Source organism: Oncorhynchus tshawytscha, linkage group LG07 (assembly GCF_018296145.1).
Source record: "Oncorhynchus tshawytscha isolate Ot180627B linkage group LG07, Otsh_v2.0, whole genome shotgun sequence".
Taxonomy (NCBI): domain Eukaryota; kingdom Metazoa; phylum Chordata; class Actinopteri; order Salmoniformes; family Salmonidae; genus Oncorhynchus; species Oncorhynchus tshawytscha.
Genome location: NC_056435.1, coordinates 8,438,537 through 8,465,637, shown reverse-complemented (window position 1 = coordinate 8,465,637; position 27,101 = coordinate 8,438,537). Strand labels below are relative to the sequence as shown.

Sequence of the window (27,101 nt, the reverse complement as noted above, 5' to 3'; positions counted from 1 at the left end):
CATGACTCACCCATCCTGTCTCTTTCCTCTCCCCCCAGACCAAGACCATGCTGGGGGATCATCTGACCAACGTGGGCATCAACCGGGACAATGTGTCGGAGGTGCTGCAGATGTACATGGGGGCCCATTGCGGGCAGACTGACCTGGCTGAGCTGGCCCTCAGCCTGAAGACCAAGGCCTTCCAGGCTCACACCCCCACCCAGAAGGCCTCCATACTAGGCTTCCTGGCCAATGAGCTGGCCTGCAGCAAGAGTGTCGTCAGGTAGGAGTAAAGAACAGGAGATGCCAAACATTGAAATAGATAATGCTGCAGCAAGAGTGTCGTCAGGTAGGAGTAAAGAACAGGAGACGCCAAACATTGAAATAGATAATGCTGCAGCAAGAGTGTCGTCAGGTAGGAGTAAAGAACAGGAGACGCCAAACATTGAAATAGATAATGCTGCAGCAAGAGTGTCGTCAGGTAGGAGTAAAGAACAGGAGACGCCAAACATTGAAATAGATAATGCTGCGGCAAGAGTGTCGTCAGGTAGGAGTAAAGAACAGGAGACGCCAAACATTGAAATAGATAATGCTGCGGCAAGAGTGTCGTCAGGTAGGAGTAAAGAACAGGAGATGCCAAACATTGAAATAGATAATGCTGCAGCAAGAGCGCCGTCGTCAGGAGGGAAGAAAGAACAATTGAAACGAAACAATTAAAGGTCAGGTTCTATCTGCAGCAAAAGTGTTGACAGGTAGGAGGAGTGATGCTGACCTGCCAGCGTTGTACATCACACAGGCCTCATACCAGTGGAGCTGCAAGGGAATAGATTATTGGGCGTAAGGAGATCAAACATGGATTCTTGTGTTTTTACTGGCTTTACTGACAGGACATGCAGACAACATTTCACAAGCACGAGAGAACATCCTGGTAGATCAGGCATCGTCGTCCCTTCCTGTCTCATTAGGTGGAGCCAGTGTGAAGGTTTAGTGTACAGGAGGCTTGCATACTGTTGTGAGCCTACTGCCTTTTAGCTCCTTACAAATAATGACGTTCAGTTGACTTCACTCAGCTGCTAATGCTCTCGTGTTTTATTAATGCTGTGTAAGACTCTGGATAGATCAGCTAATCTGGAGTGGGATTCAATTTTGATAGAGAGAGAAGCCAATACATAAATTATTCACTAGAATGGAGGGATACTAGTGCTGCAGGCTATTCACTGTACAGAGAGAGAGAGAAAATTGTACTGTTTGTGTTAACTAGAGGTAACTGGCAAAATAAAGGAAACCCCAACAAAAGTGTCTTAATAGGGTGTTGGGCCACCACGAACCAGAACCGCTTCAATGCACCTTGGCATAGATTCTACAAGTGTCTGGAACTCTATTGGAGGGATTTGACACCATTCTTCCACTTGAAATTCCATCATTTGGTGTTTTGTTGATGGTGGTGGAAAACGCTGTCTCAGGCGCTGCTCCAGAATCTCCCATAAGTGTTCAATTAGGTTGAGATCTGGTGACTGGGACGGCAAAGGCATATGGTTTACATCGTTTTCTTGCTCATCCAACTATTCAGTGACCACTTGTGCTTGTGGATGGGGACATCGTCATCCTAGGGGGACATAGCCATGGTAGCCAAAATAATGGCCTGCCCTGCATTTTTATACATAATCCTAAGCATTATAGGATGTTAACTGCTGAATTAACTTGGGAACCACACCTGTGTGGAAGCACCTGCTTTCAATAAATCAAATCAAATCAAGGTTCTCCCAATCTTTCAATATACTTTGTGTCTCTCATTTAGTCACTGTTTCCATAGTTACCTGTACGTGTGAGCTGACATATACTGTATCTTACTCTGTTTCTACAGTGAGATCGACAAGAACCTTGATCACATGACCAACATGAGGAAGGACAAGTGGCTGATCGAGGGCAAACTCAAAAAGTAAGTGGTGTGTGTGTGTGTGTGTGTGTGTGTGTGTGTGTGTGTGTGTGTGTGTGTGTGTGTGTGCTTCTGAAAGCTCACCTGTGCGTTTCTCTCTCTCCAGGTTGAGGACCATCCATGCCAAACGGACCGGGAAGAGAGATACCAGCATGGGAGGGGAGGAGGCCCAGCCCCTGGGTACGCCCTCCTCTGGCCTCAAACGCAAGAGAAAGGCCGGAGCAGAAAGCGACGACGACGATGAAGAAGACGAAGACAGCGACGACCTGGCCGATGAAGATGACGAGGAAGAGGAGGAGGAGATGAAGAAGGGGAAGAAAGTGGAAACGTGTGACGAGGACGATGGGGACCAATCAACTAGTGTGGAGGAGCTGGAGAAACAGATAGAGAAGCTAGCCAAGGTAAGTCCTTCCTTCCGGAGATCTGAGAGTTCCATCTCTATGGACGAACAATACTAAATAGTTAGATATTATTGATTCATTGATTTAGTTATAGCGTTCTTGCTTGGTTTCACAGCAACAGCACCAGGTGAGGAGGAAGCTGTTTGAGGCGTCCCACTCCCTGCGCTCCATGATGTACGGCCAGGACCGGTACCGCCGGCGCTACTGGGTTCTGCCCCACTGCGGAGGGGTCTTCATCGAGGCCATGGAGAGCGGAGAAGCTGCAGGGGAGCTGGAGAACGAGAGGGAGAGGAGGAGGGCGGCAGCAGGGGAGGTGCACATCAAGGAGGAGCCGCAGGAGGAAGAGGTGCAGAAGAAGAAACCTGGGGGCGTCGGCGGGGAGGAGAGGAGCGTCTACACCCCCGTGGGGTCAGAGGAAGGGAAGGAGGAGAAGAAAGGTTCTCCCAATCTTTTCCTCTTGCAGTCAGCCTCTCTCTCCAAACTCACCACGCTCCTCCACGTCGCTAAGGAAGTTGCCAAGGCAACCCGCGAAGCCGAGGCAGACCCCCATCCCAAATACAACGGCAGCCCCACTCCACTCTCTGTTACCACGACAACAATAACAACACCACCATCCTATCCCGCCCACAACGCCTCTCTACCCGCCTTACCTACAAGCCCCTGTGCGTCGACGGCACCCAACCTGCCATGTGAGGAGGCCAAACCCGGCTACCCCTCCTCCACCTCGTCTCCCTCCTCGTTCTCCTCCCTCCTGAGCCCCCCACCCCAGCTTTTCAGCCCTATGAAGACCTCCACCCTAATCCCTAACCCTCCACAGCTCCAGTACCTCCCCAGTGACCAGCTCCTCAGGGTCCTGACAGAGAGGAGCGGTCACTGGTTCACCCTGCTCCCCCGCTCCCCCTGTGACGACACCTCCCTCACCACCTCTCCCTCCCCAGGGCCCGGCCCTCTCCAGTCCTCCCCGCTGCCCTCCTCCAGCCTCATGCGGCCCAGGTCTCCCCCGGCCTCCCCCGCCCTGCCTCTCACCCCCTCGGCAGCGTCGGCCTCAGCCAGCCCCCACCATCCAGCTGGCTTCATCAACTACCCTCTGTCAGCCCTGCAGGTGAGTACGCTGCCAGGACAGACCCCTTGTCCTAATGATTTATACTGGTAGTAGAAACTGATCATGGAAAATCCTATGAATAAATGTAACATCAGAAGAATGTAGGTTCTGTTTGAAGCTATAGCCCTAAGTGTAGTGATACACATTAGTTTTTCTAATCATGATATTGAAGTGTCTGTGTATGTATCTCCCCCCTCTAGGGTAAGGCTGGCGGGTCGTTGCTGGGTCTCTCAGCGTTCTGCGGTGGCTGGCCCAGTGGAATGCTTAGCCCCAGCCAGCAGCCCTTCTACAGCAGCCCCCTGCCAGGCCACTCAGGCCTCAGCTCCGTGGAGGGCAGTGCCAACGCGCCGCCCAGCGTCTCCAGCAAGAGCGAGTCGCCTGTTCCTCCCGGCGAGAAGCTCTCGTCCACGGTGCCCTCTCCCGCCATGATGGAGGTGCCCAAGCACTCGGATCACCCCACACCACGGCCCATCCCCGAGGGTGAGTGTGTGTGTGCGAGCGCGTGTGTGGGATGAGTCATATATTTATTCAGTTAACCTTTATTAATTCACTGAGTCATAAGAATGAATCATTTATTTTGTTCCACTGGGTGGAATAAAGGAATCTCTTGAGGAGAGAGAACAGCACTTGAGTGTGTTCTGTATCAGAATACTGTAGATCTATTTCAAGGGGGCATTATATTGTCTTAAGTTATTTTTCTGAAAAATGTCTATGTTTATTTATTTATGTGTGTGTGTGTTGTGTGTGTGGTGTGTGTGTGTGTTGTGTGTGGTGTGTGTGTGTGTGTGTGTGTGTGTGTGTGTGTGTGTGTGTGTGTGGTGTGGTGTGTGTGTGTGTGGTGTGTGTGTGTGTGTGTGTGTGTGTTGTGGTGTGTGTGTGTGTGTGGTGTGGTGTGTGTGTGTGTGTGTGCTCAGAGATGCTGTCAGGCTGGTGGCGGGTGTCAGACATTGAGGAGCTGCGCTCCCTGGTGGAGTCCCTCCACAGCCGGGGAGTCAGAGAGAAGGTCCTGCACCGACAGGTGCACAAATACATGGAGCTCATCCCACAGGTCTGCACCAAGCACCGAGATGGTGAGTCCTAATTCAGACATGAACACAGGTGGTAGGTCACTCAGTTGGTTGGCTGGTAGGTCCCTCACTTACCCAATCTTTAGCAATCCGCATAGCCTTTACAGAGTAGATTTAGCCAACAGATCCCGATGAATAAAGTAGCTTTGATTTTGTGTCGGTGAAACTGAGCAGCACTCCGACTGGCAGGCCCCGACTTTCACAAAGACTTTTGCGTTGGAGTCTGATTGAGCACTGTGTTATGACAGCCCCGAGTAGTTCTACCCCTACTGAGCACACTCCAAGCACCTGCGCTTCACAATGAGTTGACATTTGGTACATGACGCATGACTGACTGCTCAATATGAGTCTGACATCAAAGCCAGATTTGTTAACGTTCACATGGTTTCTGATTGAACAGCTCTTTGTGTCTGGATATTGAATTCTTAATCTCTGTGTGTGTGTGTGTGCGTGTGTGTGTGTGTGTGTGTGTGTGTGTGTGTGTGTGTGTGTGTGTGTGTGTGTGTGTGTGCGTGTGTGGTAAGAGTGTGTGAGGTTTTGTTGTTGCGTTGGGGAGGGAGTATCGAGCGACAAAAGCAAGGCCGTGGGTGTTGGGTCTGATGTGCGAATAATATGTATGCGGCGTCTATGGCGTGTATGACTGGTCTCTAATGCCGTCCCGCCTCCCCAATCTGCAGCGGCCATGATAGAGCTGTGTGAGCTGGAGGAGAGCCAGGTGAGTGTGGAGTCAGTGCGGGGGTGGTGTGTGGAGGAGCAGGCCATGGAGATGGACATCGCTGTGCTGCAGCAGGTGGAGGAGCTGGAGAGGAAGGTCACCACCGCCAGCCTGCAGGTGAAGGTAAACAGCAACAACGACATCAACAAATGAGAAGCGTCCTTTTATTATAGCTCTCATCCTTATCCATTGGAGAAAATATAGGCTTCTGTTTGAAAGTAGTGAATAGTAGCGGGGGCCACTCGCTAACCTTTTCAAGTCTAAATGGTAACCAAGATCTAGTGACAGTGGCCAGGGAATTGGTTGTTATTTAAGACCGTAGGAGTTTGAACCTAAAGACTGCATTACCCAACGTTCTCTGCACAGGGCTGGATGTACCCCGAGCCCCAATCAGAGAGGGAGGACCTGGTCTACCACGAGCACAAGCCCCTCCCCAAACACCAACCAGCGGCGGGTGGCGCTGGCGACAAAGACCAACCGGAGGACAAGGCGGACCACAAGGCGGGCGGCGTGGTGCGTCACGCGGACAACCCTCTGGACATAGCGGTGACGCGGCTGGCGGACCTGGAGAGGAACATCGAGAGGAGGTACCTGAGGAGCCCCTTAGGTACCACCATTCAGATCAGGCTGGATAATGTGGGGGCTATCGGTACCGTCACTGTCCCCGCTCCCTCCAGTAGTGCTGACAGGGAAGGGTAGGTCATCCACTCAGCATTCAACACTTCTGTGTGCTTTTTCTGTGTCATTTTTCCAAAACACATCTACCTATGCTGTCCTCTTTTTGCTTTTGCCTCTTTTTTATTGTGTATTTTATGGTCGTCTCCTGGTTTGCGGTTGACTCACAGTGTTTTTTCCCGCTGACTTTTTCTGGCCGTCTGCATGGTGTTACGCGTCAGTAATCATCCACCTCCCCCCCCATACCATTATTTTCCCTCCTCTCCCGGCATATGCATAGGTGTCACTCCTCCCTGGCAGTGTGTGTATCTGTACCCATATATCCCTGCTGCCTGCCTGCCCCCCCCCCACTCACTCTCATGCCTGCGTCTGTCTGCACAGCCACAGTTTCAGCTAGTTGTGGTGACAGTGGCTGTGTGTCTGTGTATGGGCAAGTGTTTGTGTTGGAAAGTGAATGATTGAGCGTGTGTACCTGCCTGCATGCGTCAGTGTTCCGACTTTCCGTTTCCTGTTTGTATGCTTCCATCCCTCTGACATCTGCGTTGCCTTCCACAGGGGCGAGGAGGAGGTGGCCCATGGGATGAAGGTGTGGAGGAAGGCCCTGGGCGACGCCCGCAGTGCTGCCCAGCTGGCCATGTGTCTCCAGCAGCTCCAGAAGTCCATCGCCTGGGAGAGGTCCATCATGAAAGTGGTAAAAGCTCAACGACTGTAGCTGGCTGGCATGGAATTTCAATATGCTAGGGAAGTGAATACTGTGTGTCATTGGAGAGCATTTGAATCCCAAGGCCATTTCAAGTCCCTTAGGGAATGGATTCCAATGTAAATCTTGGTAAATGTTGATTCGTAATCCATCCCTTGGGTTTGAGGTGACACTGTGTTGCCTGCTTTCAGTACTGTCAGATCTGCAGGAAGGGTGACAACGAGGACCTGCTACTGCTGTGTGACGGCTGTGACAAAGGCTGCCACACGTACTGTCACAAACCCAAGATCACCACCATCCCCGAGGGGGACTGGTACTGCCCCGCCTGCATATCCAAGGTGACCCAAACTGTCCAGGCCACTATTCAACATTTACATATCCTACCTTACTGTAGAAGTGTGTCAGCCATGCATATCAGGCATGTACATTATTTCAAGGTACATCATGTAACTGTCATTTTCATATCATATATTATTTCAAAGTAGGTCATTCAACAACACTGTGTACACGATATGCTAAGTGCCATTGCTTTGTAAGTACATCTGCATGAATCTTTGTCCTCCTCCCCTCAGGCAAGCGGCTCGTCTCCCAAGAACAAGAAGCTGCCCAGCAAACCGGTGGCGGGTGGAGGCGGGAAGAAACCCACCGCTGCCGAGGCCAAGCGGAACGGGAAGCAGGCCGGCAACAGTAACGGTAACGTGGAGGTGTCAGAGGACGACTCGGCGAGCGCCAGCGGCACCCCGAAAAAAGGAGGAGGAGCGAAAGAGCCCCCCAGCAGGAAGAGGAAAGGAGAGGAGAGCCCCGCCCTGTCCCAGGCTCCACCCACACCCCAGTCACCCAGTCAGGAGAGCCCTGTGGTGTGTGTGAAGAGAGCCAAGACAGCCAGAGACAACAACAGAGACCTGGGTTTGTGCAGGTACTGTACTACAAAATTAAACCTTTGAGTCATTTTCTAAGCACAAGTATCAGCACTTTAATCAGTGAGTTGCTGATGGAAATGTAGATGCGGGTTGTAAATGTATTTGCCTGGGGCATTGCGTTCAGCCTCTTTTAAATAATTGAAGGTTCCAATGTACTGTTAACATTCCCTTTGTGACGAGTGTGTGTGTGTTCTCTTCTGCAGGGTGCTCCTGGCTGAGTTGGAGCGTCACCAGGATGCCTGGCCCTTCCTCAACCCCGTCAACACCAAGGGGATCCCTGGCTACAGGAAGGTCATCAAGAAGCCCATGGACTTCGCCACCATCAGAGAGAAGCTCGTCAGCAGCCAGTGAGTTCACTATTAATATGACACTATTACTATCCACTCCCTAGTAGTCACACTATGACTAACCCAGAGTTTTTTTGCTGATCTAGTCACATAACCAGGAAAAGATAACATAACAATCGAGTGTTTTACTAATTTACTCAAAATGATCTGTTCCTCTCGTTTCAGGTATCAGAATCTGGAGACTTTCATTATTGACGTCAACCTGGTTTTTGATAACTGTGAAAAGTTTAATGAAGACAATTCAGACATCGGGCGAGCGGGACACAACATGAGGAAGTTCTTTGATAAGAGATGGACAGAGCTTCTCAATCAAATAAACTAATCCATCAATTTGGGTGTTGTTTTACCGATCATCATCACTGTCTCGAACCAGACCTCAAGTAAAGTTCTATTTGACATTTCATAGCAGAGGCACCACGTTTTGGGAACGACAAGATGATGATGCTGGTCCGTCTGTACCTTTGGGACGAACCCGGGGCAGTTAAAGTGAAATGTCAACAGACAGACTTGTAAACGCTGGTGTTGCTACAGTACAACAGGGATCCAAACACCCAAAGAGTCCCACACAATGTCAACCGGGTGTCTTAGTGCAATACCTTTTCCTGTTCAAGATCATTGCACTGAATCCTCATCCTGCTCAACCACCCAAGATGCATCTGCGGTAGAATACTTTCCACTACTTGTAAATAGACGTTTTATTTTTCATTTAATCGTATTATAGTGAATGTATTTAATTTTTTAATAATTATTTATGAATCAATAAATAAAATAAAAAAGGTCCACATCATTTTCTATGAAAAGGAAGAATCAGCTCAACTGCTTTGAATCGAAAGGAATGTCTGTCTTTGTGTTTGACTTTTGTTCGATTTTTTTTCCCAAATATGAAACAAAGCCAAGAAAAAAAATTGCTGTTTACACTGTTCTATGCTTTTGGGCACCAGAGGACTGTAATCATTACGTTAAAACTGTACAACTGCATTTAATTACAAAAATTGCAGAAAAACAGTCAGACAATGGTGATACATGTGTATATACTGTTTATTAATGTCAATATTCAAGTCTTGTTTGGAACGAATTGTTTAAAATATCAGATATTGTTTATGCCTTAGAATGATTGTAGCATTCTATTCTATTTTAGTGAAAGTGATTAAAAAAAAACATTATAAATATTGTTTGTACAATATATACATATCCTCTGCAAACACTGTGGTATCCTTAATCTTGGTAGTGCCTACCCTTCCAACAGGGGCGTAGGGGATATAATTTTCATTTTTTTTTTCATTTTTATGATGACATTATTTTTATATAATTTAAATCCAACATGGCCTCCAAAGTCTGACAGTGACACAGTAATCATTCCTCTCCATACAGAAAGAGAAAAACAAACAACGTTTAAGGATTTTTTTGGTCTTTTCCCCCATGAAACATTTCCCCACATCTGCCTTGCCACAGTACAGAGGACGTAAGGCCATTTGTAACCACTGTGTTTGAATCTTGCTGTGTGTCGTGGCCTAATGGAGGCAGCTAGAGTTTTTTGTACCCAAGTCAGAGTACTTGAAGTTACTTTATTTAAGATATTGTGGAAAAAAAGTATCATTCTTTTTGTAGGAGCTTTATTTTTCACTAGTGTGTGGCACGGACCTATTAAAGTATGTTTTTCAACCTAGTTTCACTCTGGGTGTGTTATTTTCCCTCTTCTACCTAGCCTGTGTCATGAGTCATGCCATTTTAATTTGGATGATGTGAGTGGGGAAGAGAATACCATTTTAGTTTTGCAATGCTTTTGGGTAGCACATGAATGTAGTACCTATTCAATTTAGGGCCTATTTTGGATGTTTTTCAACCTAGTTTCACTCTGGGTGTGTTATTTTCCCTCTTCTACCTACCCTGTGTCATGAGTCATGCCATTTTAATTTGGATGATTTGAGTGGGGAGGAGAATACCTTTGTAGTTTTGCTATGCTTTTGGGTAGCACATGAATGTAGTACCTATTCAATTTATGGCCTATTTTGGCCCCTCTAATCACCTACTTCTACTAGCCCTTTTGTTCACACAAATATAAAATAATTTGATACATCTAGCCTATGAGTATATGTTAATGCCTAATAGGGTTTAGATTAGAATCTAGACTTTGGAGATCGAGTCACTTTTAGATCTGTCAAAACATGAAAGGGTAGCCTACAAGGAGAACTTTCAGTTTGCTGTCATTGTGAATGGGTTTAATGCTGTCTGAACATGATTGATGGGTGGTCCTCCAGATTTAAAAAAAAATTGATAACACATTTCCTGCATTTTAAAGGCCCAATGTAGTCATTTTTATCTCAATATCAAATCATTTCTGGGGAACAATTAAGTAACTTACTGTAATAGCTTTCCATGAAAATGGTCAAAAAGAAACTACAATTATTTTTAAGCAATCAATGGTAGTGACAGGGGAATGTGAACATCAAACCAAATATGGAGTTGATTTCAGGTTATTTTGGTCACAGGGATCTCAAGGCCCTCACCCTTCCATTGATTATTAGCTAGTGATGGCTAAAGTTAGCTATGTTTGTAGTGTCTGTTTAAAGACAACAGAACCATGGATTACAATTTCTCCTGGCCCATAGACTACTTACAGGTTGAGGAACCATGTAACAACAAGTGAAAAAAATCATACACTACTCCTTTAAGTTAGTAACCTTGGACAAGTAAGCCTTTGTATGAGGCAACTTGATGTACAAGTACACCCCCTGGACAGGATGCTATTCTGTTCCAGGGCCTTCCCTCCAATCCATCTCCTTAATGCTGAGTGCCAAGTAGAGAGGCATCAGGTCCCAAGACCTTTAGAGTCTTTTTTTTGGACTTGACCAGGGATCGAACCCCCAACCTTCCAATCTCACTAACAAAAATGACAAATTGAATAAAATCGATCTATCCATTTGTATAACTACATTTTTTTATGGCCAAAAGGACATTCTTTGATAGACAATAACTTTCGTATTTTCATGAGTGTCTGAGTTTAGGTCACTGGAACCTTAATTGTGGAGCACTGGCTCGTGGTAATGAATTCAGTGGAATAAGTTGAATGGTATAAAATACATCAAACACATGGTTTCCATGTGCTTGATGCCATTCCATTTGCTACGTCCTCCCCTCAGTAGCCTCCAGTGGCTTAGGTCCATAACTGGCCTCTATCTGCTTACACTGCTTTCAAGGCAAGGCAACATGGTTTCTTTCTGCGTTTCTCTAACTTTTTTTATGCCAGGGACATGGCCTTCCTCCGGAGAGTGCTTGGGTAAAACATGATTAATAACCACCTCTAATTCAAAATACCTATTTTTGTATGTGTTTTCTCTATAACTAGGCCTACGAGGCCTATGTTAACACATATAATTGTTTTAAGATAGTAATAACATGGACCATCAAGCTATTCAATTCGCTATTGGACACCTGGGGGCCCCCAACACTTAGGGCTCCCGAGTGCCGCAGGGGTCTAGGCACTGCATCTCAGTGCAAGAGGTGTCTATACAGTCCCTGGTTCAAATCCAGGCTGTATCACACCTGGCTGCGATTGGGGGTCTGATAGAGCGGTGCACAATTGGCCCAGGCTTCATTTGTTTTGGAGGGGGGCAAAATAGCCCTCTGGAATATTATATTCACTTATATGCCGACGATGCCTATGTTTTTCCAAAATATCAACATTTATCATCGATAAAGAGGTTTGTTTGGAACCTCTCTGTACTGGCTCTGACATTTCCGACTTGTTAACTGGTTGTAGTTATATACATGCCCGTTCAACAAATTAGCAAGTCGGAAATTTCAGAGTTACGACTAGACTAGGACGTGAATGCAGCTATGGGGACTTGGGTGACTGGAGTCTTTGACCATTTTTAGGGCCTTCCTCTGACACCGTCAATAGAAAGAAATAGTAATGGAATATTTTTGTAGGCACTAACTCAGCCATTGATTCGTTGGACAAAGCCTATGAGAAAATGAATAGAGCTTTTATATGGTTTTTGGATAAACTATCTCATGTGCTTTGTTCTATGAGATCATTTTAAGCATTTATGCAAACAAAAAAATCACAACGCACATAAAAGGCTTCATAATTCATAAAGTTCACATTAACTGACTGATATTATCTCATAGAACAAAATGTATAAGATCCCCCCTAAGCCTGTGTTAACCTCAGACCATATTTTCATATTTTTCTTGAGTGGCAGCAAATCTGCACAATTAGCTGATTCCCTGTCCATTCACCCACTCCATTCGACACACCTACTCGCCACATGGTGCGTTCAAGATAAATGGGAACTCGGATAAAAACGAGGTCAAATCATTGCGTCAGTGATCTTAAGGTTGGTTAGTCGAAGCTCTCGAAAGAGGCCTCTCGGCAGAGGCCCGAGTTCCCAACTTGGAATTCTGAGGATGACCGTTCAAAACTACTTTTCCAAATCAGAGCTCGTTTTGTCACGAGTTCCCAGTTGTCTTGAACGCACTGAAGTTTGGGGGAAGGCCATCATGGTCAGCTGACCATATGACAGCGTGCATGACCAGGAAGTAAACAATGAACATAGACTCACAAAGAGGTAAGAAAATAAACACACATCCCAATTTAGTTAGAATATAAAATAATACTGGCTTTGTATTTACATGCATTTGTTATAATACAAACTAAACAACAGGAGCATATAGTGATGCTGTTGCGCGAACAGCTAGACTAGCTAAAGGGTTAGTTAACTAGCTAGCCAGCAGATCCGACACCTTATGCTTGCTTATAGCTAAAGCTGCACTACAGGGTCGGACAGGCCGTTTGCATGAAGGTGCGCTATACTTAAATCACTCCGCCATTTCTGGTTGATAAAATGTCGAAGAGTTCGCCAAATTCCAATTTATGGGTCATAAAAATCAAGTATAGTGTAGATAATCATTTTACCATCTAAACTGTTGTCAAATATATTTTCAATAAACAAAAAATATTGTATTTTCAGCTGTTTAAAGCTGGTGTACAATACCGAAAGTAAAAAAAAAACGAAACTTAAGAACGGGAAGCACAGAAATAGTGCACAGAGAACAGCTCTACTGCTTATTAGACTTGCTTTCAATGAGAACGATAGATCTATAACTCACATTACTATGTGAATTTGGTTGGCTCGCCCAAAAAGTGACATTGCAGCTTTAAATTAAGACACAGTGGATATGGCTCGGAAAACACATCTAATTCCAAGGATAAGTTGTACTTCGAATACTCCCAAATGTTACACAGAGAAGATTGAAAGACTGCTAGTTTTGAAAAACTGCCCTTTTATAAAACAAACTACTGATTTCAACACCCAAAAGACTTGCCCGCAATGTCGTGTATAATTGTGGGCTAGTCTTTGGGTGCTGAAACTAGTTTCACTAGGTGCGCAACGTAATTTGTGGAGTTCAGTTTTATTGGCTACATGTTAACAGCAGCCATTATGGAATGGCACATTGCGCTGAACAACAAAGGAGCTGATTGGCTGACACTGCCATTCCAAAATGGCTGATGTGGCAACTGCTATTTAGCATGAGGACAAAAAGTGCCGTTTTCTGGAAAAACTAGCAGTCGTTCATTCTTGTCAGTGTAACAGTTGGGATAATGGGACAATTGATTCAAAGCTCTCAAAGCTTCAAATCAAGTTCTTTCTCATCCCCGAGTTGAGGTAAGTTTTCTGAGCCATATCACGCGCCAGCTCTGCGAAGCCTGTCCGACCCTGTAGTGCAGCTGTAAGGTGCTGGGTCTGCTCGCTACAAACTACCCACTGTGCACAGACCTCAGTTCAACGTATAGTTTTGATTGACATTTGGTTGAGTTGTCAACCAATGTGAAATCAACAAAACCTTTCACCATATCATTGGATTTAGCTTAAAGTTGGGTGGGAAAAAATACAAAAATCCCTTACTTTGACTTTTTGCAAATCCAATTAGTTTTCCTCGTTGATTCAACGTCATCACAGTTTTTTTGGGCTTGAAATGACGTGGAAACAATTGATTCAAACCGTTTTTTCCCAGTGGATAGTTAGTAGCCTATTTGCTAAAATGCATGCGATTGCAACCTCTCTGCTCTGGCAACTTCAGATGGTTTCCAGGTCGTGGCAAGCTGTTTGGATAACAACGAGTCTAGCTAGCTATCTTGTAATCATTGTAATGTCACACAGTTAATAGTTCTATTCTATTGTCAAAGGGATTCATCAAGACCAACTCAAATGGCGTCCCTGATCTGCCCCCTGCAAGACCATCGACGATGTCAACTGGTGCGCCTTCTCCCCGACACTGCTGTCCACCTGTTCAGCTGACAAAACCTTACGAATTTACAACACCCAAGACTTTTCCCGAAGTCCCATAATCCCCACTCTCTGGCCACGGCTATGGCGTCCACTGTTGTTGCTTCAGCGCCTGTGGTCAGTATTTAGCCTCGAGTTCAACAGTTGTGTGGTCAACGGACACCGGTGAGATAGAGGCAGTGCTGGAGCATCCGGGTAGGAACCCTGTCAGGGTTTGCGCCTTCTCGCCCCGACTCTTCACACCTGGTTTTGGAGGTGTCTGATGGCACTTTAGGGCTTTGGTGTTTCCCTACGAAAACTTTGCACAGGTGAACTTGATGGATTGATATCGTTTATCTCCATGTTATCGAAGCATAAATAGACCTGCAGGTGTTGCCTATATCAAGTGAGGCTTTGCTGGCCTCTGCAGACTGATGTTATGTGTTGTCTCTTGCAGAGTGTTCTTAAATGAGTATTTGTCAACAGTGAATGACACCACTGTGGTGGCCTGCTCCTTCAACCCCTGTGGCCAGATGTTTGTCACTGAATCTACGTATGGGGACCTCAGGCTGTTGGACCTGGACATGAACCAGCTCCATGCAGAGAAGAACAATCACGACTTGGGGGTCACCTGCTACTGCTTTGGCCCCAAGATCCTCAGTGGTGGTGGTGGTGGTGGTGATGATATTTTCCTCCCTCTATCTTTGAGTTTGGCCTGTTCCCAGATCTGTTTGTACAAACATGACAATGATCATAGGAGTTGTCTATACAGCACAACATTTTGATCTGGGACCAGGCTATCTTGGAGTCTCCATATATGGGAATTTGTTGAGACAGGTGTTTGATTAATTTGTTCCCGTCTCTCAGGTAGCGGTGGGGTAGAGTTCCGCCGGGCCTCCTGTGGACAAGGCCGCACGCTGAAGGTATGGACCGTCTCTAGGTCCAACACAGGCAGTACGTTGACCACACGCTATGGTTATGCAAATGCCCTGTTTAACGTCGAACTGTGTGCATATGTTGATGTGGTGGATGTGTGTTCACAATGAATGATCTGAGGGTGTCGTCCATCCGTCCCCTCTGGCCCGTAGGCTGTAAGGTGCAGCTGCTGCACATCCTAACCGGCCGGTCTGCCCCGGTGCTCTCCTGTGCTTTCTCTGCAGACGAACAGCTGCTTGTGTCGGGGTAAGTCCCCCGTAGGTGATCTAAGGCAAAGTGCTCTCACAGTTTGTCAAGATAAAGTTGTACATTTACTCCAACTGGCCACAAGGGGGAGAAGTGTGTTGCTTTTTTACCATGGCCTTTTCTGTTGCAGCTCAGTGGACAAAACAGTCACATGATGCTGTAAGACACTCGAGCTCTTTTCATTACCGTAGATGTCATTTCAGTTTAACTCCCCGTGTTAATGTTCCACACACAAACCCATGAACACCGCCCATCTGAACTTGTGTTGTTGCTTTTTCAGAGCCAGGGGGCTTTGCTCGACACATTGAACCAACACGAGAGGTAATCTTCCTTCTTACCCTTGGGGACATCGTTGCATCTCAACGACCTTCTTCGAATAGCCTACTTAAAAAAAAAATGTACCTTTCCGTCCTCCCTCCCATGATCCTTTGCTGTAGGTACGTGACGCCGTGCGCCTTCGCTCCCAGCGCACCCCTGATCGCCACGGTTTCTATGGACAAGACTGTCAATATATGGAGAGTAGAGGACGGACGCAGTGGCCATGGTGGGTAACACACACACACACACACAGATGGACAGAAGTCTAAGATAGGTGTATTGACAAGCTGCCAGTGTTATTGGCATTAAGAATGGCATTAGCATTCTGAGTCACGGTGTGGGGTTCCTACGTACTGTTTCAATATTTTCTCATGTAAACAAAGATCCTGTTGACTTAATGGTGATGACAGCCTGGTGATTATGTGCTGTTTTTGCATAAGCTCTTCTTTATTGACTATGGCTTAATTATGTTTTTTTTATTCTGCCAATCACCATCCCTCTCTCTGCATGGTTCATGGGGGGGAAAAGGCTAATCTTTACCTGGTGAGTCATACATTTTCTCCCTCATCTGCACCACTCACTTCCCATCTGCTCATTGAAAGCAGTGAGGGATGGAGGGTCTCTGTGAAACCTAGGAGTCCCACTGCTATCAAAGAGGGCTTTATTGAGCACCCAGGTGATAATGCCTTCTGCTAATATGGCTGAGTCTTTCATAGCCTGTTGTGTTTCCAGGCAACTTTTTCCTTGAAGCACTGCCTGGTGAGAACTGAGTTGCTTTTTTATTTTCACGTGTATTCACTGTATTAGTGTACACAGTGTACAAAACATTAAGAACACCTTCCTAATATTGAGTTGCACCCCCCCATTTGTCCTCAGAACAGCCTCAATTCATCAGGGATTCATCAGTTTATGATATGGAAAGAGCAGGTGTTCATAATGTTTTGTACACCCAGTAGTTGTATAGGCTCACAATGCTTTCTTCCTCTCCTCCTCTCACCTGACACCTTTCCAAGAACCTATGCACAGCTCTTTCTAAGAGAGGCTTGTCAATAAAAGGCTTGCAATTCAATGACTGTAAATACATTCATGTTCATCGTTTTAGTTGACAATGGTATTTTTTCAAAAATGTTATGCGGAGTCTTACTGTGCTCTATGTAATGTACTACATTTTTCACATCTTGTTATCCAGTTGAAACTGCAACATTCTCATGTGGAGGTGGGGAAAGTGACTAAAAAGCACTATAGAAACTTTTGATGGATTACACATTAACTATAGTAACAGCATGTCATTGAGAGATACTAATGTGCGGTCACTTCCTGTTTTCCGACCGATCAGGCAGAAAGTTGCCGGGTCACTGCAGACGTCTGGTCAGTGATTGCTCAGAGGAGGGCGTGTGAGGAGGGGCTGGAGACGCTGGTGGAGAACTTCAAGGCAAACAACATAGATGGAGCTGAGCTCGTCAGACCAAGGAGACACTGGCCTCAGAACTCAACATAGGTGGGGACGGCACATCACGCCATCGTCTAGACACATTATCATAATAACATGCATTATCATGCAAGATCATATTCTACACATTACCTACTTGTCAGTCTGGTATCTGAGATCAACATTTTGTACAGTAGCTGGCAACAGAGCGTCATCACATACTCAGACTGGAATATTGTTTTAAGTAGGGGGAGGGACAAATGAAAAACAAGGTGGACATTGAGGAATGAATGTTAATGAGATTTCCTGGGATTGCATACATTTGAACTGTACAGCATTAGATTAGGCCATGTGTATTCTGCTTTAAGATTTCTGCCCCATTACATAACACAATTACTCATCCCAAAATACATATCATGTAACATAGAAAATGGTACACACCGAATACCATTTCTGTCTGAAACAATTCCAAAATCCATCTGAAAATGTGACTTACAGATTTTGGTGGATCTGTATATCTTTTAAATACAGATCTCTTTTAAATACAGATCTTTCACCCTAGTGAGGAAAGCCAGTTTTCCCAACTTTTTCTCTGTGAGGTGGCCGGTGTCGGTCTGTTGTTGGTCTCTCATGCCAATAGCAACCATGGTAACCAAACAGCCGTGTTCTCTAAAAGAGATGAATCTCTTAGTAGACATGGGTGTCTCTCTACTGTCTCTGAGAGTGAGAGATGGCACCATGCCAGGCTGTTGTCTTCCTGATGGAGGGCTCTTTTTGTTTTTTTTGTGTGTCTTAACACACACTGACCTCACTTTACTGTAGTCTCCATGGTGACCAGGAAATGGGTCATGTACGCAGTGTGTTCAAGCCAGGATATCACGTCCACAAATGATGCAAGCTCCGTTGGCCAATGTACCATTTTCCCTTAACTCTGCCTGGTTGTTTCCTGTTGGTGTACTGTAGAGTCTGTGGAGCTGCGCAGTATGGTCCTGAGGAAGGTGGGGGAGCTGAAGAGGGGGGGTGTGTGTGCACCGGTGTTCCTGATGAGTTCCTCTGTCCAATCACCAGAGAGCTGATGAGGGACCCTGTTATCGCTGCAGGTGGGACACGCCCCCACGGCAATCTGTCTATCTGTCTGGTTGTGTCTTTTTTAGATATCTATTGCTATGCTACAACATTTTTTGTAATACAGTGGCGTGTTTTTAAAGGATGCAAAACAAACTATCCATCTTGTCTACTTTTTCTTCTGAACAGATGGGTTCTCCTATGAGAGGGAAGCGATTTGAGAGCTGGATCACAACCAAGAATCGTTCCAGCCCCATGACCAACCTGCCCTTACGGACACCACATCTGACCCCAAACCAAACCCTGAAGATGGCTATTGGACGCTGGAGGACCAGCCAGTGAGAAAGAGGGATGCAAGCGCGTCTCTACATCCCTTTTCAATCCAAAGATGGTCTATCCCTCAGTTAACTTCTGACCAAAAGTAGGCTCATAGTACATAAAGCTATAAATGATGTTTTCAGGTTGACCACACAGAGCTTCGATTCAACACCTCACTGTGTCTGCGCTCACACATATCTGTTGGGATGAAACTATTTGTATAATGTAAATATTTATAGCTGATGAGACAGTCTAATATATATATATTTCTCAAACTCATGCATGTTGACCATGTTCTACTCTGCTGCTTTAGCTCAAACCATTGCATTGATGATGATAGTGCATTCGGAAAGTATTCAGACCCCTTGACTTTTTCCACATTTTATGTTACAGCCTTATTCTTTAAATTAAATGTTTTTTTCCCCCCTCAATCTACACACAATACCCCATAATGACAAGCAAAAACAGGTTAGACATTTTTCAAATGTATAAGAAAATAAAAACCTATCACATTTACAAGTATTCAGACCTTTTTACTTTTGTTGAAGCACCTTTGGCAGCAATTACAGTCTTGAGTCTTCTTGGGTATGATGCTACAAGCTTTGCACACCTGTATTTGTGGAGTTTCTGCCATTCTTCTCTGCAGATCCTCTTCGCCCCAGTCTGAGGTCCTGAGTGCTCTGGAGCAGGATTTCATCAATAATCTCTCTGTACTTTGCTCTGTTCAACTCTCCCTCGATCCTGACTAGTCTTCCAGTCCCTGCTGCTGAAAAACATCCCCACAGCATGATGCTGCCACCACCATGCGTCACAGTAGGGATGGTGCCAGGTTTCCTCAAGATGTGACGCTTGGCATTTTAGCCAAAGAGTTCAGTCTTGCTTTCATCAGACCAAAGAATCTTGTTTCTTATGGTCTGAGCCTTTAGATGCCTTTTGGCAAACTCCAAGTGGGCTGTCATGTGCCTTTTACTGAGGAGTGGTTTCCGTCTAGACACTACCATAAAGTCCTGATAGGTGGAATGCTGCAGAGATAGTTGTCCTTCTGGAAGGTTCTCCGACCTCCACAGAGGAACTCCGGAGCTCGGTCAGAGTGACCATTTGAGTTCTTGGTCACCTCCCTGACCAAGGCCCTTCTTTCGATTGCTTCGTTTGGCCTTGAGGCCAGCTCTAGGAAGAGCCTTGGTGGTTCCAAACTTCCATTTAAGAATGGAGGCCACTATGTTCTTGGGGACCTTCAATGCTGCAGAAATGTTTTGGTACTCTTCTCCAGATCTGTGCCTCCTTCGACCTCATGGCTTGGTTTTTGCTCTGACATGCACGGTCAACTGTGGGACCTTATATAGTCAGGTGTGTGCCTTTCCAAATCATGTGCAATCAATTTACCACAGGTGGACTCCAATCAAGTTGTAGAAACATCTCAAGGATGATCAATGGAAACAGGATGCACCAGATCTCAATTTCTAATTGAGTCTAATAGCAAAGGGTCTGAATACTTATGTAAATTAATTGTTTCAGCTTATTTGTGACAAATTTGCAAACATTTCAAACATTTTTTGTTGCTTTGTCATTATGGGTATTGTGTGTAGATTATTATTTGAAATCTTCAATCAATTTTAGAATAAGGCTGTAATGTAACAATGTGGAAAAAGTTGCAGGGTCTGAATACTTTCCAAATGCACTGTAGGCATTTTGAAGGGATACTGGTGTCAACAACAGAAGTGTTCAATCTATGGCTGAAGTTATATAACAAGGGATAGGTGTCGGTACACACACAATTTTACACATGGGTGTTTGAAATGAGGGGAAGGGAGATGACATTTCGAAAGGGAAGACTGTTGTCATTGTAGTTTTCCAAAGAGATTTTATTTCCCCATGATTATGGTGGTAGTGATTGAGCATAGTCTGTATAATGTGTCGCATAGCTCACAAGTCAAAGATGGCAACAATGTACATGTAGAATATCTGCATCTCACCAATAATACCCTTACAAGCTATTCTGTACCTTTACTGTAAACTGTTAATGTTGTGCACACAAACGAAATAAATCCCATCGACTTTTCAAATATTTCTCTAGCTGTGCAAAAATAACTATATCAAATATATTGTTCTTACAACTGACCAAGCCGTCGGCACAGTAAATACATTAACATAGACCGCAACAACAAGCAGTTACAACAACGTCCGTAGGATTATATGTACACCTAGTTAAATATGATTATTTATAAAATGTACAAAGGTATAGAAACCCTCCATGCATTGTGAAGCACTTTTCATCGAGGGCTCTGTTATACTGACAAAGGCGATCACCACTTATATAATCTATAAATAGAACATGTACAAATCTAATGTATAAACATCCCTATTCGATATGCGTGCCGATCATTAGCCAATCGTTTAATCAAATGGCTTTTCGTCCATTAGCATCCGAAACCCTTTACTGTTGTTCTTTACAAACTACATCATAGTTACGTTGTTATAATGGCCCATATTAGGATGCTGTGCTACTGTTCAGCTAGTGGGCTGGTACTAATATGGTGTTTCCCAGGTGTGATTATGTGCACTGTGTTGTTGGCTTACTGGAGTTGCTCTAGGCATGCTTACGCAAAAAGCACAAAAGCCTCAAATGCTGCTTAAGTCTAAACGCAGTGCATCACATACACTGTCACTTTACAAGAGTCCGATTTAAGGAAAGAAACTTTGAAACCCTCCCCTTGCCACCGTTTCTCTGGAATACAGAGAGATGTATTATGGTGTTTGTGCTTGAATGAACATGGCCAGTTCAGACGTTGGATTCTATAAAGGAGCGTTTAGGTTTGATGGGTAGGATGGCTGGGTTATCTCTGGTGAACCCTGCCTGCCGGTGGTTCCCCTCTGGGAACTGGGAGGAGTGATGTAGGCCTGCAGCTGGACCTGGTCTTGGCTCCCTGTGGTAGAACCTGTCTCCAAACTCCCGGGCCTTGGCCTGAGCCTGTTGGGCCAGGTGCTGGGCCTGAGCCTGTTGGGCTAGGTGCTGGGTTTGAGCCTGGGCCCCGTTGAGCACCTGGAGGGGAACCTGGCTCTGCAGTGGCTCAGCGTAGGAGGACCTCCGCTTGAACTCATTATTCAATCCCTGGATGTTGTCCGTAGGGGCCATGCTGTGTCTCTGGTTCTCTAGACCTTCAGGGGAAAGTGGCTGGGAGTGAGGCTGACCTTGCCAGCCCAGTCCAGGTGGGGGTTGCCCCTGGACACGCACTGCCTTGTCCTTCACCCCCATGAATGGCCGAGGCTTGAGCTCTGGTTTAGCCGGTTTGGGGCGAGGCACGTCAGGCCCCTGAGTAGCCTGGGTCCTGCTGCTGTCTGACAGGGTCCCGCTAGAGGCTAGGCTACTGCTAGAGCTGGAGGCTTTCATACTGCCTGTCTGACCACCAGAACGCAGACCGGGGCCTGCCGACCCCCCAGAACCCTCCCTCCTTACCTCCTTACCAACCCCAGGGGTGAGGGACCCAGCCTGCCCGTCCAACGTGGTGCCGGGGTGGGCTGAGAGCCTTTCTGTTCCCCTAGCCAGGCTGGAGGAGTGGCCCTGGAAGGGCTGGACAGAAGAGGAGGAGGAGGAGGAGAGGTGGTGGTGGTTGACAGGGGTGAGCCCCGGGTGGTGGTCTGTGGAAGAGGAGGGCAGAGGGCTGATGTCGATGCCCAGGCCAGGGCTGGGTCTCAGGGAGGTGGAGATGTGTCTGCCTGGCAGGGGGCTGGAGGGGCCACACAGAGACATAGGCCTGCCCCCTGGTCTGCCCCCTACCTGCAGGGAGTTACAGTGCTGCTGCTGCTTGGTCTTCATGCTTTGGTTCTGTCTAGGACCCTGCAGGACAGGGCCCTGCTTGTCCAGAGACAGGTTGGTCTGTGTGGACCCATCCAGAGGGGAACCAGGCCTGGGGTCCAGGGGAGCTAAGCCTACTGAGCCTGGTACTGGTGGGAGAACCCTGTTGGGTCCATAGGGGTTCTTGGGCCTGTTGGGTCCATATGGGTTCTGTGAGGGCTCTTCCTCTCCCCCTATCTCTTCATAATCATCATCTAGTTCATCCTGGCTCTGTGTATCACAACTCCTCTCTGTGTCCTGGCTCCTCTCTGTGAGGTCCTCGGGAGTCTGACTGTGTGCTGCTTGTTGGCCCTGTGGTGTGTTGGGGGACTGCTGCTGCTGTTGTTGTTGACACTCATCCTCCACACGCGTCAGCAGACGGTGGATCTCCCGGTTGGTGGGGCAGAGCCGAGACGCCTCGTGGAGGTCGGCTAGCGCCGCTGCATACTGCCTGGATGGACACATGAGGCGAACATAGTGAGAGGTGAGTGTGTCTTGTCCTTAGACAAAACTGTACCCGTCCATTCTAGTCCCCCCTTGGTATCAGTATAAAGGGAGAACTGGTGTGTACTAACCTGCTGCTCCTCTTGGCTCGTGCTCTGGTGTAGAACGCCTCATAAGACTTGGGTTTCAGTTCCAGGGCTTTGGTGGCAAACTCCTCCGCTATACCAAAATCCTGTCGGGGGGAAAAAGAGGACAGGAACTCAACAGTTAATTCTGAATGTTTACTGTTAAATTCAGTCAACCCTGAATTTCTCAAGGAGAATCCAAAACCAACGCCTTGAGGTCATTAGCCAGGGTAATGTGTTTGTGAGCGTTAATGAGTGCAGTGTGAATCCAGCGGTAGTCCACACAGCGCCACACTTTGCAATTACTGTAAGTGACTGGAATGAGGAATTCAGTGTTGTTTAACTGGAGAATTATTCATCTGTGTGCAGCTCAGAGTAGAGCAGCTTTATCTCCCAGTGTCTTAATGGATTCTCCAGACGGGTGCTCGTAGCTTCTCTCCAAACCGTAAAAAAAACTCCTTCAATCAGATGTCGGAAATGAAAACTATTGACTCTTAAAGGTACAATGCAGCTGTTTTTATCTCAATATAAAAAAAACTAAAATAGCTTCTTAGCAAAGAAACATTTTTCAAGCAATCATTTTGCTAGGACTGTCTGGGAGTGGTCTGAGTGTGGAGGGGAAAACTGAAAACTAGCTGTTATTGACAGAGAGCTTTGGAACTCTTATTGATTTATTAACTAATTTAACACCTGGTGATGTCTTTTCAAACAGCTCTTACAATAAAAGGGCATTATCATCATTTTCACAATTTCACAGTATTATTCCAACCTCCTAGTGTGGAAATATACACTACCGTTCAAAAGTTTGGGGTCACTTAGAAATGTCCTTGTTGTCCATGAAAACATACATGAAATTAGTTGCAAAATGAATAGGAAATATAGTCAAGATTTTGACAAGGTTATAAATAATTATTTTTAATTTGAAATAATAATTGTGTCCTTCAAACTTTTGCATTCGTCAAAGAATCCTCCATTTGCAGCAATTAAAGCCTTGCAGTCCTTTGGCATTCTAGTTGTCAATTTGTTGAGGTAATCTGAAGAGATTTCCCCCCATGCTTCCTGAAGCACCTCCCACAAGTTGGATTGGCTTGATGGGCACTTCTTACATACCATACGCTCAAGCTGCTCCCACAACAGCGTTGTACGAGATCGGGTAGTACACAGCGTTGTACGAGATCGGGTAGTACACAGCGTTGTACGAGATCTTCAGTTTCTTTACCAATTTCTTGCATGGAAAAGCCTTAATTTCTCAGAACAAGAATAGACTGACGAGTTTCAGAAGAAAGTTCTTTGTTTCTGGTCATTTTGAGCCTGTAATCAAACCCACAAATGCTGATGCTCCAGATACTCAACTAGTCTAAAGAAGGCCAGTTTTATTGCGCCTTTAATCAGGCAACAGTTTTCAACTGTGCTAACATAATTGCAAAAGTGTTTTCTAATGATCAATTAGCCTTTTAAAATGATTAACTTGGATTAGCTAACACAACGTACCATTGGAACACAGGAGTGATGGTTGCTGATAATGGGCCTCTGTACGCCTATGTAGATATTCCATAAAGAATCAGCCGTTTCCAGCTACAATAGTCATTTACAACATTAACAATGCCTACACTGTATTTCTGATCAATTTGATGTTATTTTTAATGGACAACAAAAATGTGCTTTTCTTTCTAAATCAAGGAAATTACTAAGTGACCCCAAACTTTTGAATGGCTGTGTATATAAAACACAGGGGAATCATGTTTTTGACTGAGCTGAGCCTTTAATGGTAATTTTATAAGCACCTCTAGTGGCCCTGGTGTGTGTGCATGCGTGTACAATATGTCTGTGTGTGTACGATGTGTGTGTACATGCCTGCGTACACAGTGTATCCACCCATCTCTTTGTATGCCTAGAGAGCATGCGGTTGGCTTGTTTTTAAACGCGTTTCCCTACTCCCCTCATTCCTCTCAGGTGAATATTTAATGAAGCAAACCACAGTGTGATTCCGTCCTTGAGATGGAGGTGGGCATTACACCACAGCCTTGAAATCCACAGCTCTGAATAACTGTTTAATAACATAACAATGTTTAATAACAGTTTTTATGGCCTCTATACTCCCACTCCCCTCCTGTTCTATTCACCTGAACGTGATGAAATATGGATGATATGTGCCCAGCCAGCTCTCTCTTCCCCCTGACCCAATATCCACCAGCAACAACGGAGGGAGGATCCCTTCTTTCCGTGTGGGTTTGTGTGCGCCCGTGTTTGTGCACACGCGCCCATACTGATTCCTCCAGTATATGGTAGTGGATGACCGTATCACATCATAGCATCTTTCCATTATTCATTTGCCCAGAGGATGCCATTTTACCCCCACCACTCTAGTATAACAGTCTTATTATATTGTCTGGTAAAACAAGGGTGTGTTAGATCACACCCTCCAGGCTGCTGAGATGAAGATCTATCCATTATACCTACTGCTATACTATTAAAATGAAATAACATTTCATTCAATATTAAATTCTATAAAATAGCTAATGGAGTAGTGTGTAGATATATCAGATGACGTAATACCTGCAGTTTTATTACATGTTCAATTATATTAGCAACTGATAGTCGTGTGTGTGTGTGTGTCTCACATTGGTTTTCCTGCGGCAGCGTGACATGTTGAGGTACAAGGAGACACGGAGCTCTTTCAGGCCCTTCAGTTCGTCTCCGAAGCCGTCTCGGGGGAACTTCCTCAGGGCGTACTGATACCTCTGGGCTGCCTCCTTCATCCTCCCCTTCTGGGGGAGACATTGATTTGGAGATTTTCTAATTGGACACACTTTCATGACAGACAGTCACACACACACACACACACACACACACACACACACACACCCAGAGATCAGGTTTTCCTTTTGTTGTTAACCCACCTTATACAGCAGGTTGCCCTCCTCCATGAGTTTCTGTAGGAGGATGAGGAGCACGTCTGGTTTGGATGTGGCCATCGCCCACGTAGCATGACCTGGTCAAGAGGTATGAGAACACAGGTTACACACACACACACACACACACACACACACACACACACACGCTCCAAAAGGTATCTAAAGAAAGTACCTGATCGATCATAAGGCGATGTTCTGTTGCCTTTTAGCAGGTGGAAAAAAAGTGAAGAGAAAGAGGGGTGAAATACATGATGTTGCTATAGCAACTTCCTCAAGACACTGACAGATCAGGTCAACTCCAACTTACCCAGCTTGGCCCCTTTCTTCAGTAGGGTCACCACTACAGCAGCGTTTCTACAGCCCACAGCCCTCTCCAGAGGCCTCACCCCACTGTGGTCCACATGCTCCACCACCGCACCCTTCTCCACCAGGTACTGAACCTGTGGTTGTAGAAGACAACACAAAACAAACAGCATTTTTAAAAGGATTCAAACAAGGCCAAAGGGAATTGTGCAAATGCAGTACTGTGTTTAAAAAAGTCTATAATCTAGGCCAGTTTAAGACAATCTAGGCCAGTTGCAGCAAAATCAGAATTATGTCTGTGGGTCAATTTGTTTCTCCAGTTTGCGGTATTAGAAGGAAACCCACCATCTCTGCATCACCGTTGAACGCTGCCAGGTGGAGAGGGGTACGTCCGTTCCTGTCAGGGTGATCTATCTCTGCCCCCTTCTCCACCAGGCACTCCACCACGCCCTTCTGACCCTTCAGACACGCCCAGCTCAGAGCTGTCTGGCCCTCCTTGTCCACGGAGGCTAAAGATGCGCCTGGAACCAGATCAGAAATAACATGCTCACTCCATTGCAACTCAGTCTGACATGTACTCAGTTTATTAGGTACACCCATTTAGTACTGGGCCGGACCCTCAGTGGCCAGGAAAACATTCCCCACACCATTACACCACCACCACCAGCCTGTACCGTTGACACCAGGCAGGATGGGGATCATGGACTCATGCTGCTTACGGCAAATCCTGACTCTGCCATCAGCATGGCGCAACAGGAACCGGGATTCGTTGGACCAGGTAAAGTTTTTCCCCTCCTCAATTGTCCAGTGTTGGTGACCGTGTGCCCACTGGAGCTGCTTCTTCTTGTTTTTAGCTGATAGGAGTGGAACCCGGGTGTGGCCGTCTGCTATAGCCCATCCGTGACAAGGACAGATGCGTTCTGAGGTGCCATTCTGCTAGTCATTAGTTTTGACCATTCTAACGTTCAAATGAACAGCAACTGAATGCCTCGATGCCTGTCTGCCTGTTTTATATAGCAAGCCACGGCCACGTGACTCACGGTCTATAGGAGCGAACCA

General features: G+C 46.0%; 2 protein-coding genes and 1 pseudogene across 15 annotated transcripts in view; 2 read left to right on the top strand and 1 right to left on the bottom strand.

Moving 5' to 3' along the window:
- The window catches only part of LOC112255165 (bromodomain adjacent to zinc finger domain protein 2B-like), a 68,638-nt gene extending 59,130 nt beyond the window's left edge, over positions 1 to 9,508 (top strand). For 13 of the 14 annotated variants that reach the window (XM_042324002.1, XM_042324004.1, XM_042324011.1 and 10 more), the window contains 13 exons: positions 39 to 262; positions 1,844 to 1,918; positions 2,022 to 2,316; positions 2,432 to 3,418; positions 3,619 to 3,898; positions 4,333 to 4,488; positions 5,163 to 5,323; positions 5,567 to 5,895; positions 6,431 to 6,566; positions 6,767 to 6,913; positions 7,148 to 7,491; positions 7,699 to 7,842; positions 8,008 to 9,508. In XM_042324002.1, the coding sequence (XP_042179936.1) occupies positions 39 to 262; positions 1,844 to 1,918; positions 2,022 to 2,316; positions 2,432 to 3,418; positions 3,619 to 3,898; positions 4,333 to 4,488; positions 5,163 to 5,323; positions 5,567 to 5,895; positions 6,431 to 6,566; positions 6,767 to 6,913; positions 7,148 to 7,491; positions 7,699 to 7,842; positions 8,008 to 8,164 (3,435 nt within the window). In that variant the 3' untranslated portion in view covers positions 8,165 to 9,508. The remainder of the gene's footprint in view (positions 1 to 38; positions 263 to 1,843; positions 1,919 to 2,021; positions 2,317 to 2,431; positions 3,419 to 3,618; positions 3,899 to 4,332; positions 4,489 to 5,162; positions 5,324 to 5,566; positions 5,896 to 6,430; positions 6,567 to 6,766; positions 6,914 to 7,147; positions 7,492 to 7,698; positions 7,843 to 8,007) is intronic. The other variant, XM_042324006.1, reaches the window with a different exon arrangement.
- A 3,517-nt stretch (positions 9,509 to 13,025) lies between these two features.
- LOC112253849 lies at positions 13,026 to 18,886 on the top strand (annotated as a pseudogene).
- Positions 18,887 to 20,052: 1,166 nt separating this feature from the next.
- LOC112255164 (protein TANC1-like) overlaps positions 20,053 to 27,101 on the bottom strand; it is a 49,504-nt gene continuing 42,455 nt past the window's right edge. Inside the window, exons 21-27 of the mRNA XM_042323999.1 lie at positions 26,388 to 26,563; positions 26,047 to 26,179; positions 25,912 to 25,941; positions 25,725 to 25,816; positions 25,446 to 25,592; positions 22,831 to 22,931; positions 20,053 to 22,706 (exon numbers count right to left, since the gene is read on the bottom strand). Of these exons, the coding sequence (XP_042179933.1) occupies positions 21,203 to 22,706; positions 22,831 to 22,931; positions 25,446 to 25,592; positions 25,725 to 25,816; positions 25,912 to 25,941; positions 26,047 to 26,179; positions 26,388 to 26,563 (2,183 nt within the window). The 3' untranslated portion in view covers positions 20,053 to 21,202. The remainder of the gene's footprint in view (positions 22,707 to 22,830; positions 22,932 to 25,445; positions 25,593 to 25,724; positions 25,817 to 25,911; positions 25,942 to 26,046; positions 26,180 to 26,387; positions 26,564 to 27,101) is intronic.